General features: G+C 45.0%; 1 protein-coding gene across 4 annotated transcripts in view; it reads right to left on the bottom strand.

Annotated features, from left to right (window-relative positions):
• SLC6A11 (solute carrier family 6 member 11) overlaps window positions 1-15628 on the bottom strand; it is a 135174-nt gene that overhangs the window by 66762 nt on the left and 52784 nt on the right. For all 4 annotated transcript variants that reach the window (XR_003518396.2, XR_003518397.2, XM_027586058.2 and 1 more), the window contains exon 6: window positions 6441-6575. Coding sequence is in view for 2 of the 4 variants with exons in the window: in XM_027586058.2 (XP_027441859.1) it covers window positions 6441-6575 (135 nt within the window). In the remaining 2 variants the exon portion in view is untranslated. The remainder of the gene's footprint in view (window positions 1-6440; window positions 6576-15628) is intronic.

Below are 15628 nucleotides of genomic sequence, written 5' to 3'. Positions count from 1 at the left end.
GAAGCTCTGTTCTCCTCCAATCTCCTTCCTTCTTATAGGGAGGGAAATCCACCCAGTCAAGGACCAGTGAGGCTCTACCCTCTTCCACCAGACTGTGGGCTCCTTGGGGACAAGGGTGGGGGGGGCTCTTATTCATTCTATATACTGAATATGTAGCATAGGTAGACATGCAGTAAGTATCAGTGAGATTCACTAAGGAACAGCTTTGCTGGGATCTGGCAACAGGTGAGTGGTACACAGGATCCATGTTGTAATCCCTGTCCTCATGGAGCTGGCAGCCTAGGGAGGACTCCCAGGAAGTGCTCATTTCACCCCTGCTAGCCCTCAGTCCACCTAAGAGCACCCCCATCCTTCTGGGAATGGCTAGAGCAGTTCAGGGAACGAATGGGGCTCTGAGGCCAGAGACCTGAACGTGTCCGGCAGCCGCCCCTCTGACCAGCCCCCGTCTCTGGGGCTCACCTCCTCCATCCCCTCTCCTTTCCATTTGTTTACCCACAAGAGGCATTTTCGTAGCTCCAGCATCAACCCTTTAGTCCCTGGTAGCTGCAGGAAGCCTGAACACTGCAACTTCAAGATCATCCCCAAGAAACAAGGGTGTTCATACCCTTCGACAACCCAAACCACCAGGTCTTTCTGGGAACTTTTCTTCCTGGTGCAGTCGGAGGTGCAAATGGGAAACTGAGTCAGGATCATTACTCAGAAAAATAAACACTTCTGGACTTGATAAAAGGAGAAAACTACCAAGAGACTGAGCCTTTTTCTGATCTCCTGATTAAATATTTCCAGCCGATAGCTCTCCTGACCTACTTTCTCTAATTTTGAGAACCATGCCTCAGTTGTTTTGAGCAGGACCATGTGGCTACCTAAAGTCCTAACACTACTGCAGGATGATTCTCCAGCCCTGGCTCTGTCCCAAACTTCAGCCCGCCATCTTCCTCCGGTACTATTTTTGCCAAGTCCATGTTCATTCTAGTATTTATTGAATAGCTGCTTATAAATTAACCTTGTTCCTTATCACATACAGGTATGTGTTTGTGTGTGTATGAGTGAGTGTACATAGATACACTCTAGCAATAATAACTATGAAGTCATGATTTTAATGTGGTTGACTGATGTCCCAGGTTTTTTTTTTTCCTAACGCACATGAAAAAATAAATACATATCTATAAAAAGAAAAAAACATTCTTCCACTGACTGGGTCATTGTATTTCACCTTCATAGTCATCTGACGGGGTAGGAACTACAACCTGGAGCCCTCATTCTAGGAAAGAGGGGACTTGGCCCCAGAGAGGGAGGACCCTGGCTAGAGGCCACACTACCAATAACCAGTAACGGGAGAGCAGGAATTGAAACCGGGGCCTTCCTGATGATGAACCTTGGGTGTGCACAAATGGTAATGCTTGGGGGGCATGTGGATCTGTTGTTTTCTTCTTCAGACCTCACCTTCCTTCATTTAGTATTCTCTTGCCCAAAACCCAGGAACCCTGGGCTCTAAATCCTAGTTGGGCCATTGAGCTGCTATGTGGCCACAGGCAAGTAGCTCAGCCTCTCTGATCTGGATCTGTGATTCTATCGACCCACTCACAGGCTGCCTTCCCTCTGCCCAATGAGATAAACCTGTGTGATGTGCTAGCCTCCAAAGTCTGAAGAGTTGTCAAGACTCCTCCACAGAGTCAGGTTTCCTGTACACCCCACCACCAACCTTTCAGCCCCCTGGAGCAGACAGAAAGCAGGCTCCGGGCTCTCCTGCCTCCTTTTTCAGTTGTGTTGGGCCCTTCCTGCAATATACCTCAGCTTCCAGAAAACACTAGCTACATGGAGTTTTGTTTACCCTTCCATCTTGCAGTCACTATCCTTACCTCTGCCCCAGACAGTTAACTCTCACTGTTGCTTTTGGGGGCATACACACACAAACATACACATTTCCTTGCCATCACTGATGGAGGATCAAAAAGCATAACTCTCAGATCTGGTGAGCTGGAGGTTTTTAGAATTTTAGCTAAAGCAATAGAACCTTTCTTCAAAAATCAAAATAGCTTTGGCTTTGGAGTCATTCAGAAAACATTTACTGAGCACCTATTATGTACCAGGCACTGAGCTAACTAGGGACTAGAGACACAGTGGTGGACAAGGCAGATAAAGCCCTTGCTTCCAAGCTGTCTTCTCTGGGAGGCCCTTCCTGGACACCACCATGCTGGAAACTTCAGCCCTCTCTCAAGCCCTCCCCTCGCCACTCTGTACTTGGTCTCCATGGGTCTTGGCACCATTTAATGGACTGAATATTTTATTTTTACTTCTGTTTTCTGCCTTCTTCCTTGACTAGCATATAAACGTCATAGGGAAGGTGTCATTGTTTTGTCCACTGCCTACTACTATATCCCTGACACCTAAAATAATCTCTGACACAGAGTAGGCACTTAGTAAATACCTGCTAAGCAAATGCATAGTCATTAAGTGAATCATACATTTAATACAGACATATATGTATGTACATAAATATTTCATTGCGAATATGATAAGTGCTTTGGAAAATAAGTATGAAATCCTTGGGGCTGCATGGTTGGCAGCTGGGAAAGACTTGCCTGAAAACATGATGTTTAAACTGAGTCTTAAAGTATGAGTAGATGTGGGGCAATAGGGGGAAGGGGGATCTGGGGAAGAAAGGGAGCGTCCTCCACAGAAAAACAGCATGTGCAAAGGTCCCAAGGCAGAAAGAAGGCCAGTCTCTGGAATGAACTGAGAGAGGGGGAACGGCGGGGTGGGGGGGTGGAATGCATCAAGGAGGCAGTTCAAGGAAGTCCTTGGAGGCCCTTCCATTTGGATCTTATTCGAAAGACCACAGGGAATCCCAGAAACGATTTAAGCAAAGAGGTGTCTGTCAGATTTATATTTCAAAAAGGTCACTCTGCTGCTGCATGAGAGTGGCCTACAGGGGCCAAGAGACTTTTCTGGAAGACCAGTTAGGAGGCTTTTGTCAAGTGGGAGATCTTGGTGTCTGGACCAGGCTGGTGGGAGCAGAGGTAGAGAGCAACATGGATGGAGTGGGGGGGTCAGGTGGAGGTCAAAGGCCATCAACTCTCCCCTTACAGACATCTGAGGGTTCTGCAGCTCAAGGTTAGTAGCTTTTTCTAGAAAAGACCAAATAGTAAATATTATAGGTTTTGCAGGTGTACAGGAAAGAGTTACCACAGTCAGCATGATGTTGCTGTCCAAAAGGGCCTGCTGGCAAGAATGGCTCTTGACTGGTGTCTGGGAACTTAGCTAAGATGTTCCCCCTGGTACTAAGTCACACAGTCGTTTTGGATGTCTGGGGCACTGAATTCTGCTGGCCAACCTGCCTGGACTGCTTGTACAAGCAATGCAACTTACAGTGAGCACCTGCTTTCCTTCTGAAGGTCGGGAATTCTGGGGACTGTGTGATCGACCACATGGCCAGAAAGTATCTGTGCACTTAATGAAACTTCCCCATTGGGACACCTGGGTGGCTCAGTCAGTTAAGCGTCTAACTTCAGCTCAGGTCATGATCCCAGGGTCCTGGAATTGAGTCCCACATTGGCCTCTTTGCTCAGTGGGGAGCCTGCTTCTCCCTCTGCCTGCTCTGCTTGCCGCTCCCCCTGCTTGTGCTCTCTCTGACAAATAAATAAATAAAATCTTTAAAAACCCATCCATCCATCCACCCATCCATCCATCAATCAATCTTCCCCATTAAAAACCCGAGTCCTGAGCAATCTCCTCTGGGCAGAAATACTGCCCACATCCTGCTGAATTTCGATGCTGCAAGAAGGAATATGTTCTGTGTGTCTCCTCTTGGCAGAATGCCATGGGAAGCCTATGCTTGGATTCCTCCAGACTCTGATGATGGAAATAAACCATATTCAAGAGTGCAACTGTTCTGAGTCCTTTGAGTCCTTCTAGTGAATCACTCAGTGTGTGTGGGGTCTTGGCACCCTCGACACAAGGGGTCATACGGTTTCTGTCTCAGCTACTCCACATTGTCTCTGAGTTATGCCTCTGGGCAGCTACAAACAATATGTGAAAAAATAAGTAACATGGCTGTGTTCCAATAAGACTTTATTTATTAAAAAAAGGGCGCCTGGGTGGCTCAGTCGTTAAGTGTCTGCCTTCGGCTCGGGCCGTGATCCTAGGGTCCTGGGATCGAGCCCCATATCGGGCTCCCTGCTCCGCAGGAAGCCTGCTTCTCCCTCTCCTGCTCCCCGCTTGTGTTCCCTCTCTCGCTGTGTCTCTCTCTGTCAAATAAATAAATAAAATCTTAAAAAAAAAAAAAGGGCAGAGGGTGGAATCTGGTCTGCAGTCAGTTTGTCAACCCATGTTCACAGAAAATGCAGGATTCTCTGAATCTAGTTTGAAACTGCTGACTGAATTCAACCTTTTCATGTCATTAGTGGGAAAACTGAGGCCCAGAAAGAGGAAGAAAGAAGGAAATTGTCCAAGGTCACTCAGGATCAGCAGCAGAGCCAGAGGAAGGCCAGGTCCGGACTGTTGGCCCAATGTGCTGGCCATGACTCCAAGTGGCCATTCCACAGCATAGCCTTGCAGGTAAGTGCTGACCTGGAAGCAAAGGCCTAAGAGGGCAGAGATGGCAGGAGACTGGGATGACGAGGGCAGGCAGTGTGAATGGTGGACTGTCTGGCTTCACCTCTGCTCTGTGTGTGGGGGTGAGTTTGTGGTGCACGTGTATACACGTGTAGATAGGGCTCTATGGTCGTAGGTGTTGGCTGAGTTTTCCCAAACTTTTCTGATGATCAGAATATCCTCTGCAGCTTTCTAATAATACAGATGTGCAGGTGCCATCCCATACTCCCTGAAATTGTACTTTTAACATGTTCCAAGGTGTTCCAATGATCGTTAGGATTAGAAACTGCAGGTGATGCTCAGAATCTCTTGACTGACCTTGAGGACCAGGATAAAGAAAACCCGTGAGTAGAGGAAAGAACAAGAAATCTGTCCTGGGTCAAGAATTTGTGGATCTAACAAAAATGCACAGACCAGTGATTCTGGAAATAGTTTTTCCAAAACTGATTCTCCAACTGAGCCTTTGCCATCGTAGGTTGGAGTTGGTGAGGCCAACAGTCAGGAGCTCATTTCCTTCTTCCTAGGGATTCTGCTTGCAATTCAGGATGCCGCCTCAGGTGCCTGGTGGTGCCTTGAGCCTCGGGGCCCCTCACAGCACAGCAAACTGAGACAGAAATGAGTACACATTGCCACTCCACCATGGACCTTAATCAGTGTAATGAGATACAGCTGAGCTGCAGTAACTCACCCTCCATAAACCTTTCCATCCAAGTTCTCCTAACAGGGTTGGCTGGAAGACATAGACAGCACACTTGGAATTTCTTACAGGCTCATCTTCTATGAATGCAGATTCTACATTCTAACGCATGATCCATCTATGTTTGTTTTAGTAGAAATATGGGTGCTTGCTTCTATGTTCATCATGGCATTATTTACAATAGCCAAATTATGGAGGCAGCCCAAGTGTCCATGGATAGGTGAATGGATAAAGAAGATATGGTGTATAGACACAATGGAATATTATTCAGTCATAAAAAAGAATGAAATCTTGCCATTTGTGACAACACTGATGGACCTGAGGTATTATGCTAAAGGAAATTAGTCAGAGAAAGACAAATACTGTATTTTGCTTATATGTGGAATCTAAAAAAAAAAAAAAAAAAAATGAACAAAACAAAATAGAACCAGACTCCTAAATACAGAGAACAATGTGGTGGTTGCTGGAGGGGTAGGTGAAAGAGGGGAAGGGGATTAAGAGGTACAAACTTCCAGTTATAAAATAAGTAAGTCACAGGGATACAAGGTACACTATATGGAATATAGTTAATAATATATAACAACTTTGTATGGTGACACACGGTAGCTAGATTTATCATGGTGATCACCTCGTAACATATAAAAATGCTGAATCACTATGTTGTACACCTGAAACTAATGTAACATTATATATCAACTACACTTCAATCAAAAAAAATGGATGTCTCCTCATCCATTAATACAAAAATACAAAAGTGTATTTTTACTTTCACTTACCTCTGAAATTTAGCACTTCTTCAATTATGAATGCAGACAACAAACTATAGTATTGTTAGCAGTAGAAATCCCAGATAGTTCCAAATCACAGTATCGATATCTCCCAAATGTCATGTGTTCATCACTACTTTGAAACCATGAAAATTATCAGACCTTGGATCTTGCTATTTGATGTATTGATAAACAAGCACATATATTATTACCATGTCACAAATTCGTTTTTTGTTAATGTTAATTATCACTGAAAATTACTACTGTGAGAAGGGTTTCCATGTGCTCAGCCAGCTGTTGAGCCCCCCCTGGTTAGCAGCAGAGGCCCACGGAGGTCTTCCAAGGGGTGACAGGCAACTGGGCATCGAGCAAGCAGCTCTTACCTGTGGGTCAGAGAGCCGGGAGAGGTCGGGGTACAAGTAGAACTTGATGCCTTCGGAGGCCCCGGGCAACGTGACCCCTCGGATCAGGAGGATCAGAAGCATGATATATGGAAATGTTGCAGTGACGTACACAACCTGCCCAGGGGAGGAGAGGAAAGAATCAAGAAGGGGTGACAGTGGGGGGCCATGTGGCAGGCTCCTAACTTCTGGTCTGGAGCAAAGGACTTCCCAGTGCAGCGAATCATGAACCCCTGACACAGTTTCTTCTCCCACCTCATCTCTCACCACTGACCCCTCATTCAGTCATTTGTGACTACACCCCACAGAAGGAAATACACAGGATATCAAAATCCCATACACATCGAGCTGAAACAGGATGTTTCACAAAACACTCACTCTTCCGTGTGTGATGCACTCAATATTTTCTATCATCTTCTATTTTTTTTTTTTTAAAAGCTGGTCATGACCCTCTAAGTTCAGGTCACAATTCACCAATGGGGGACCATTTCCTTACACCACACACAAAAATAGACTCCAAATGGTTGAAAGACCTAAACGTGAGACAGGAGTCCATCAAAATCCTAAAGGAGAACACAGGCAGCAACCTCTTCGACCTCAGCCGCAGCAACTTCTTCCTAGAAACATCGCCAAAGGCAAGGGAAGCCAGGGCAAAAATGAACTATTGGGATTTCATCAAGATAAAAAGCTTTTGCACAGCAAAAGAAACAGTCCACAAAACCAAAAGACAAATGACAGAAGGGGAGAAAATATTTGCAAATGACATATCAGATAAAGGGCTAGTATCCAAAATCTATAAAAAACTTATCAAACTCAACACCCAAAGAACAAATAATCCAATCAAGAAATGGGCAGAAGACATGAACAGACATTTTTCCAAAGAAGACATCCAAATGGCCAACAGACACATGAAAAAGTACTCAACATCGCTCGGCATCAGGGAAATCCAAATCAAAACCTCAATGAGATACTGCCTCACACCAGTCAGAATGGCTAAAATTAACAAGTCAGGAAACGACAGATGTTGGCGGGGATGCGGAGAAAGGGGAACCCTCCTACATTGTTGGTGGGAATGCAAGCTGGTGCAACCACTCTGGAAAACAGTATGGAGGTTCCTCAAACAGTTGAAAATAGAGCTACCATACAATCTAGCAATTGCACTACTGGGTATTTACCCCAAAGATACAAATGGAGGGATCCGAAGGGGTACGTGCACCCCAATGTTTATAGCAGCAATGTCCACAATAGCCAAACTGTGGAAAGAGCCAAGATGCCCATCGACAGATGAATGGATAAAGAAGATGTGGTATATATACACAATGGAATATTACGCAGCCAACAAAAGGAATGAGATCTTGCCATTTGCAGCGACGTGGATGGAACTGGAGGGTGTTATGGTGAGTGAAATAAGTCAATCAGAGAAAGACATGTATCATATGACCTCAATGATATGAGGAATTCTTAATCTCAGGAAACAAACTGAGTGTTGCTGGAGTGGTGGGGGGTGGGAGGGATTGGGTGGCTGGGTGATAGACATTGGGGAGGGTATGTGCTATGGTGAGCGCTGTGAATTGTGCAAGACTGTTGAATCACAGATCTGTACTTCTGAAACAAATAATGCAATATATGTTAAGAAAAAAAAAAGAAGAAGAAGATAGCAGGAGGGGAAGAATGAAGGGGAGTAAGTCGGAGGGGGAGATGAACCATGAGAGACGATGGACTCTGAAAAACAAACTGAGGGTTCTAGAGGGGAGGAGGGTGGGGGGATGGGTTAGTCTGGTGATGGGTATTAAAGAGGGCACATTCTGCGTGGAGCACTGGGTGTTATGCACAAACAATGAATCATGGAACACTACATCAAAAACTAATGATGTAATGTATGGTGATTAACATAACAATAAAATTAAAATAAATAAATAAATAAACAAACAATTCCCCAACGGGCCACTATCCACATTTTTGAAAGACACTACTCTTAATTAAAATCAAGTTTTCACAGCCAAGGATAGGATAGAAAAGTGCAGGAGGGGAGTCAGGGAGGGAAGCTGTCAGGGACAAGAAAGACCCAATGTATGCCAGGGATTATTTCAGCTTGCTGTACCTGGAGGCAGGTGATTGGACCCAGTGAACCTGGGCAGCCCTTTCAGCCCACAGATTCTGTGCAAGAAGCAAAATATCCCCTGGGTTTCTTCATACAAGAACTTTTTACAAGGAAACAGCAGCACCTTCTAGACTCTGGGAGTTCCTGTCTTGGGGCCACACCTTCTCCTGAGGTCCATGCAGGACTCAGTGTCCCCTCCAGCTCTGATTTTTTTCTCCTTTGTCACATCCTCTTCTGTAATAATTTGGTCATGTCCTCTCAGTGGGGCCTGCCTGTTCTATCTGTTTAGATCAGCAACTTGTCAACATTTAGGAATCATGAACACTTCTGAGGATCTGAAGACAGCTACATACTCTCTGCCCTTCCCCCAAAGGTGCCCAGACACAGATATGTGTCCAGCTTTTGGACTGGTTCAGAGACTCAGATTGCCCCAGTCAAGGACCCCTGGTCTTAATTCTTCTAGTGGAAACCTTTCTCAACCCAGGGTTTCTTTTACCAGTGGTCCAGTCCTTCACTCAGTTTGTGCATTTATTCCTTTACTCATTCATCCACCTACTCACTCAGTTACACACCCGAAACACTCCTACATACCAAGCACTGATCTAGACTCTGGAATATACAAATAAGAATGAGTCTTGAATGGAAGTTTCTGCTTCAAGAGGCTTCCCCACTGGCAGAAAAGACAGACATGTAGGTAAGTAGACCATGCATTATGTAATCATGAGAGTATAGGATGGAGGAGCACAGAGTAACTAATTACAGGGGCACTCAGGAAGGGCTCCTCCAAGGAGGCGATCCAGGTATTGGCCCATAAAGGATAAGCAGAAGTTCAGGACATGGGAAATGGGGACAGAGGAAAGAAGAGAATAAAACCCTGCTAAATGCCAGTCACTTGACACGTGACAATAGAAATAGCTACATTTAAGGGCACCTGGGTGGCTCAGTTGGTTAAGCATCTGCCTTTGGCTCACGTCATGATCCCAGGGTTCTTGGATCGAGCCCGTGGGCTCCCTGCTCAGCAGGGAGCCTACTTCTCCCTCTCCCTCTGCCCCTCCTTGTCCTCCACCTCCACTCGGGCTCTTTCTTATTCTCTCTCTCTCTCAAATAAATAAATAAAAATCTTAAAAAAAGGAAATAGCTACATTTATACAGCATTTCCTCTTGGATTTTTTTCCTCATATTATTTTATTCTCATATAAATTAACATCTTAGAAAAACTGAAATAGAAACACTAAATACAGGGGGCACCTCGGTGGCTCAGTTGGTTAAGTGACTGCCTTTGGCTCAGGTCATGTTCCCAGGGTCCTGGGATGGAGACATATGTCAGGTTCCCTGCTCAGTGGGGAGCCTGCTTCTCCCTCTCCCTCTGCCTGCTCCTCCCCCTGCTTGTGCTCTCTCACTCTGTCAAATAAATAAATTTTAAAAAATCTTTAAAAAAAGAAATATTAAATACAGTATGACACACAGCAATCCTTGTGTTAACTGCCCTATTATTTCATTGAAGAATGCTCGTATGTGCACTAAAGGGACTGAAGGGGACAGGAACACAACAAAACAATAATAAAAAAAATTACCATTTCTCTGCACTTAACCTGTAAACTAAAAGGTAAGAGGCCATACTTTACATAAATGCAAATGTAAGTCATTCGGTTGGCAAGTGACAAAGCAGGGATCTAAACCCAATCCTCAAACACAAGAAATAAGAACCAGCAGAGGGTGGTGTCATCAGGTCCTGCTCACATCTGGAGGACTGGACTGTTTCATCCAGACATTATCCTTAAACCTACAACGCTGGCACCATCCTCAGCCTGCTCACAGCCCTGCTCCAGCCACTTCAGCGTCCTGCTTCCAGATCAACCATCGGCTCCATGGACACGCCATGCGGTCATTTCAAACAATCTCTTGCTGTAATATATTATGTAATCCAGAAAAGGTGAATACGAGTCAGATATGTAAGAACAAGAGCCAGTGGCTGATATTAACAGTAAAAAATTAGAGGCCACCCATCAATAGGATTGATGGTTCTTGCCCAGAGGGGTACCTGTGCTATGCCCTCCACTTCCCTTAGCCTAGTAGGCATAATCTATCATGGATTCTCAGAATTTCATATAAATTCTGGATTCCCTTCCTTCAAAATGAACCTCCACACCTCAGCCAACCAGCTTGTATCTATGAAAAGTCAAGGAGGGGAACTAAAATCTATTGCTTTTAATTGCATACTTTCCACTTTTGTCTCTGTGGTATGGCAGATTAATTATTCAGAATGCCCAGGTTCTGAATGATATTTCTGTCTTAATCCCCAATGCTCATAAAATTTAAGGGAAAGAATGCATTTTTCTTTGATGCATTTTACCAGGTAAAATAGAAGAACAACTGAAAATCATAGGACTTTATCCTTACTGTGTGGGACCACCTTGATGTGACTAAACTTGTTGGTTATGCTCTGCCTGGTCTATCTGGTTTTTTTTTTTTTTTTTTTTTTTTTTTTTTTTTTTATTTGTTGTTTTTTTTTTAAGATTTTATTTATTTGTCAGAGAGAGAGAGAGAGAGAGAGCACAAGCAGGGGGAGTGGCAGGCAGAGCAGGCAGAGGGAGAGGCAGACCCCACCCACCCAAGGAAGGAGCCCGATGTGGAACTCGATCCCAGAACCCTGGGATCATGACCTAAGCAGACGCTTGACCCACTGAGCCACCCAGGCGTCCCTCCGCCTGGTCTGTTTTGAGTGCACTGAGCCACCAGGGTATCATTAAGGGGTCACTTATAACCTGGCCAAATGCGCCCTCACTGTGCCCTCAGCAACGCACATAGCAGACTGTTCCTCAAGGTCCATACTGTCCTGACTTATTAAATGGCTAATGACTGTTTTGAAGTAATCCCATTGATTAGAGTTCTAAATACGTGCTCTGCTTCTACATTACATTGAGGAGAACTACACTCCCTCCACTGAGATCTGCACCTTCATTTTTACACTTTTTAAAATAAAACCATAAGGGAAAGAAAATATTCAGATGAACTGCCCAAAGACCACTGTGCAGGCAATGACTTAGGCTGCCAAAATGAAACCACTGGCTGGCAGGCGTTAGCTAGAAAAAAATCCCTTTGTGAGCTGAGGTTTGAGAGCCTTGAGTCATGGAACAAAAGGTGTTTTAGGGGCATCATTATGTAATGGACACGAGTGAAGAACGGTATGAAAGTTGAAAATGCAATGCCGAGGACAGCCTGTATCTGACACTGGTCCCAGCTCTCCCAACAGCCCCTTCTAACCCTCAGCTATACCAGACACTTGGGCATCATCTCTGATTTTTCCTGAGAACAGCCATTGACTGTCCAAACAATACAGGTCTTGTCATTAAGAGATTGCACATAAACGGCATGCACATTGCCACATCCCTCCTGTGCTCATGGCAGACATCACCAATTAATCACAACACTCTCTGCAGCTAAGCCTGCATGCAGCTAAGTCTCAGGACCCTCCACAATACTCTAGGGAGCCTCCATAATCAACTGGGAAGAAACCCACTATCTGGTACCCTTGCTCTAGCCCATTTTTCTTTGATGCATTCACAATGTCCCGCAGGCCCTTAATCCCAGTCCCCAGAGTGTTAAGACCCAGATTTCGTGCTCAAAGAAAGAACTGCCAAATGTGCATGTCTGAATGACATTCCTGGGATCATGACACCCACTGGAGTAGTATGAAACAGGAAAAGGAGGCTAGAGAGATGGGCTGGAAGGTTCTTTGTGGATGGATTCAGCCTTCTGGCTCTGACAGTGGGGTTGCAATTGGGTCTCCAAGGATAAGCAGGAATGGGAGAAGCTGAGTCCGCCAAGGAAGATGTAGAACTAGCCAACAGTGTGGACGTGGGCTGAGAATACTGTCTCCCAGGCTGTCCTCCAGGTGTTCAAACAGGAGTCCGCCTACACTTTTTCCCCAGCTGCTCACATCAGGACTTCATCAACCCCTCTGGGCCTGCCAACTTGATCTCCAACTATATTCTGACATGATGCCCCCTCTTCAGCCCCATCACTGAGGCCTTTCGTCATCTTTCTTCTCGGTCAGGTGACAGCCCCACACTATCCACGCTGCAGCTTGGGTTTCAAAACTATGAATCCAGCATGTGTCTTCCTGCTCTCCCCAGCCTCACATTCAAGGTTGTAGGATATAGTGCAAAGAATTGGGCTTTGAGTCAGATGACCCTGCGTTCAAATCTTGGCTCTGCCCCGATTTGCTGTGTGACTTGACTAGTCTCCATCCTTCCTCCAACCACTCTGTCCTCTGCTGTGCCAGGTTCCTCACCCTTGGGGAGCACGCCAGCCTCCCTCAGGCCTCCTTGTCTTTTCATGCCCCCCTTTATCTGTAACACCCAGCCCTAGGTGTTCATCCTAGGTATGTCTGAATCCCCAGAAGGCTAGGACTCCTCCAAGTCAGGGACCCTGCCTTCCAGGTACAATATCATTGTCCCACCTACTTTGTATGTCAGGCAGCCAAGGCCCAGAGGGGTTGATGAAGCACAGTAGCCCCCCCTTATGCATAGGGGCTATGTTCCAAGACCCCCACTGGATGCCTGAAATCACAGGTAATACAGAATGTTCTATATACTATGTTTGTTTCTTATATGTCCATACCTATGATAAAGTTTAATTTATAAATTAGGCACAGTAAAGCGAAAAACAATAACTGAGAATAATTATAATATACTGCAATAAAAGTTACATGAATGTGGTCTCTCTCTTCCAAATATCCCACTGTACTGTACAACACAAGAAGGATGCTGTGACATGATAAAATGCCCACATGATGAGAAATAAGGGGAATGACGCAAGCCGTGTGACACAGCGTCAGGCTACTATTGGCCTTCTGACGTCAGAAGGACGATCACCTGCTTCCAGTGAGGAACTGAAATGGCAAAAAGCGAAACCATGAATAAGGGGGGACTACTGTACCTCAGTCTCACCTCGGGACCCACCCTTTTAACCGAGAAGTCATGCCATCCGCCAACCTATTGTTGAGGGGCTTAAGTGCCACCTCCTCCCCGACTCCCTACCCCACCTGCGTCCCCATCACTCCAGCGCCCTTGGAGCACTTCTAGCGGCTCTCCATCAGCTGCTTTATCGCCTTGTAAGCTTCAGATTTCTAAAACATAAGCTCCTTGAGGGAAGGGAGTTTTGTCTTTTACTTTCCCTGCTGTACCCAGGACAGCATAAGGTACATAAAACATGCTCAATAAATATTTGGTGGAAGGATAAACAAGTAAGCAGGCTGAGATTGGGATCCTGAGGTTAGACTGCAGGGCTTCAGAACACCACTGTGTGCTTTGTCTGTATGAAATGCTGGGTCCATAAAACGGGATCCAGAAAATTCAATCTGATTTTTTAAAAAGACTATTTGAGAGAGAGAGAGAGAGAGAGAGCACATAGCATGCATGCGAGCAAGCGGGAGGAGAGGCAGAGGGACAGGGAGAGCAAGAATCGCAAGCAGGCTCCCCGCTGAATCCTACGACCCTGAGATGGTGACCTGAGCTGAAATCAAGAAACAGATGCTTAACCAACTGAGCCCCACCCAGATGCTCCTGAATCTGATTTTAAGAGGAGTGTTTCTAAGTAAGGAAATAAGAGATTTGGCTGCAAATGACAGATCAGTCCAGATGGAGAGGGCAAGAAAGTTCAGGTACAAAGTACTCCACAGCAAAGGTCATCACTCTGAAGATGCCTGAGGCTACAGGATTCTCTGCATGAGCCAAGCAGGGCTCAGGCATTATGCTAAATTATGCAGTGTTTGGTGATGGGCACAATAAGTCACTGACAAGGTACCATCAAGTCTGGCTGCTCCCGGCTGCTGCCAGCAATGGCTTAGACCCAGAGAGGTGGGTGTGGGAGAAGGAGGGTCTAATCTGTCAGACCTCTGAGGCCCCTGAAATGAGGTTCCTGCACCAAGCACATCCCTTGGTTAAGGAAGAGGTTTTTGTTTTTTGTTTTTTTTTTACTATTGTTTAATTTCCTTTCAGCAGGTCAAGTCCTCCTGAATATAAAGGTTAGCACAATTGGTGGTAATTATACTGTATCCTGTTTTAATTGACTCTAATTGCTCATTTGCATTCCAATACTGGAATTGTGGGGCATTCCCCCTACTTCCAGGACACAGCTATTTATTTCATAGCAGGGAGATTGTCTGATCATTGGGAACATGACAAAGGTTGCAGAAAGGCTGCCCTTCCCTAAGTTTTCCAGGATAATGGGGTAAATTGGAAAATTGAGCCTTGTTCAAAAGGCTTTGGGAAAGCAGGGTGGTGTGGGGGCAAGGGCAGAGAACCACAGGGTCAGAAGATCCAATAAAATAAGTGGCTTGGGCAAGTTCCATACCCTCTCTTGCCTGGCATTTTACCATCTACAAGAGGCAGGGGTGAACTAATCCAAGCTTCAATCACTCTTACCATTTTTCTCAATTCTTTTTTTTTTTTTTTTTTGCCATATACATGTATTCCTTTGTACTATTTATATTTTCTAGAATTCAATATTCTCTCTTATGTTCAATAAATATATGTAATGGAAAAACTGAATTACCACCATAAACAGAAAACCATTATCTCTAATCACAAATATAGAAGGTAAATACAAAAATAAATACAATGAGAATAAAGTGTGATTAAATTTTAGCCAGAGGCTCTGAGTCCGAGCTGTGTTTTATATTTGTTCAAAAGCAAGAGTGGCAAGTGTCAGGGAGGTGCTAAAAGATAAAGCAGCCTACTGCACCTTTTGCCTTAAGCAACATGAAAAAGAACTATTATCTCATTATATGATTGGATGTTCTTTACTACGGGGTTCATGTATCACTAAAATCATCCTGTGGACTTCCAGTAGAAAGAACACCTCCCATACTTGTGGAAAAGATCAGATGGACGATTGCTGGGGTCCTTCCCAGCAACCACAGTGTTTTCTAGAACAGTGCATAGTTAACCACAGCCCTTGCAAAGGACCAGGATTCCTTAGAGCTATCCAAGGTCCTGACACTAATTTAGGCTGAACCTTCTGAGAGCCAGCTACCCAGGGCCTTAGAAGAGGTTGCTGTTAATTG

Source organism: Zalophus californianus, chromosome 1, assembly GCF_009762305.2.
Source record: "Zalophus californianus isolate mZalCal1 chromosome 1, mZalCal1.pri.v2, whole genome shotgun sequence".
Classification (NCBI taxonomy): Eukaryota; Metazoa; Chordata; class Mammalia; order Carnivora; family Otariidae; genus Zalophus; species Zalophus californianus.
Note: the sequence above shows the minus strand (reverse complement) of the source record. Positions and strands in the feature narration are given on the sequence as shown.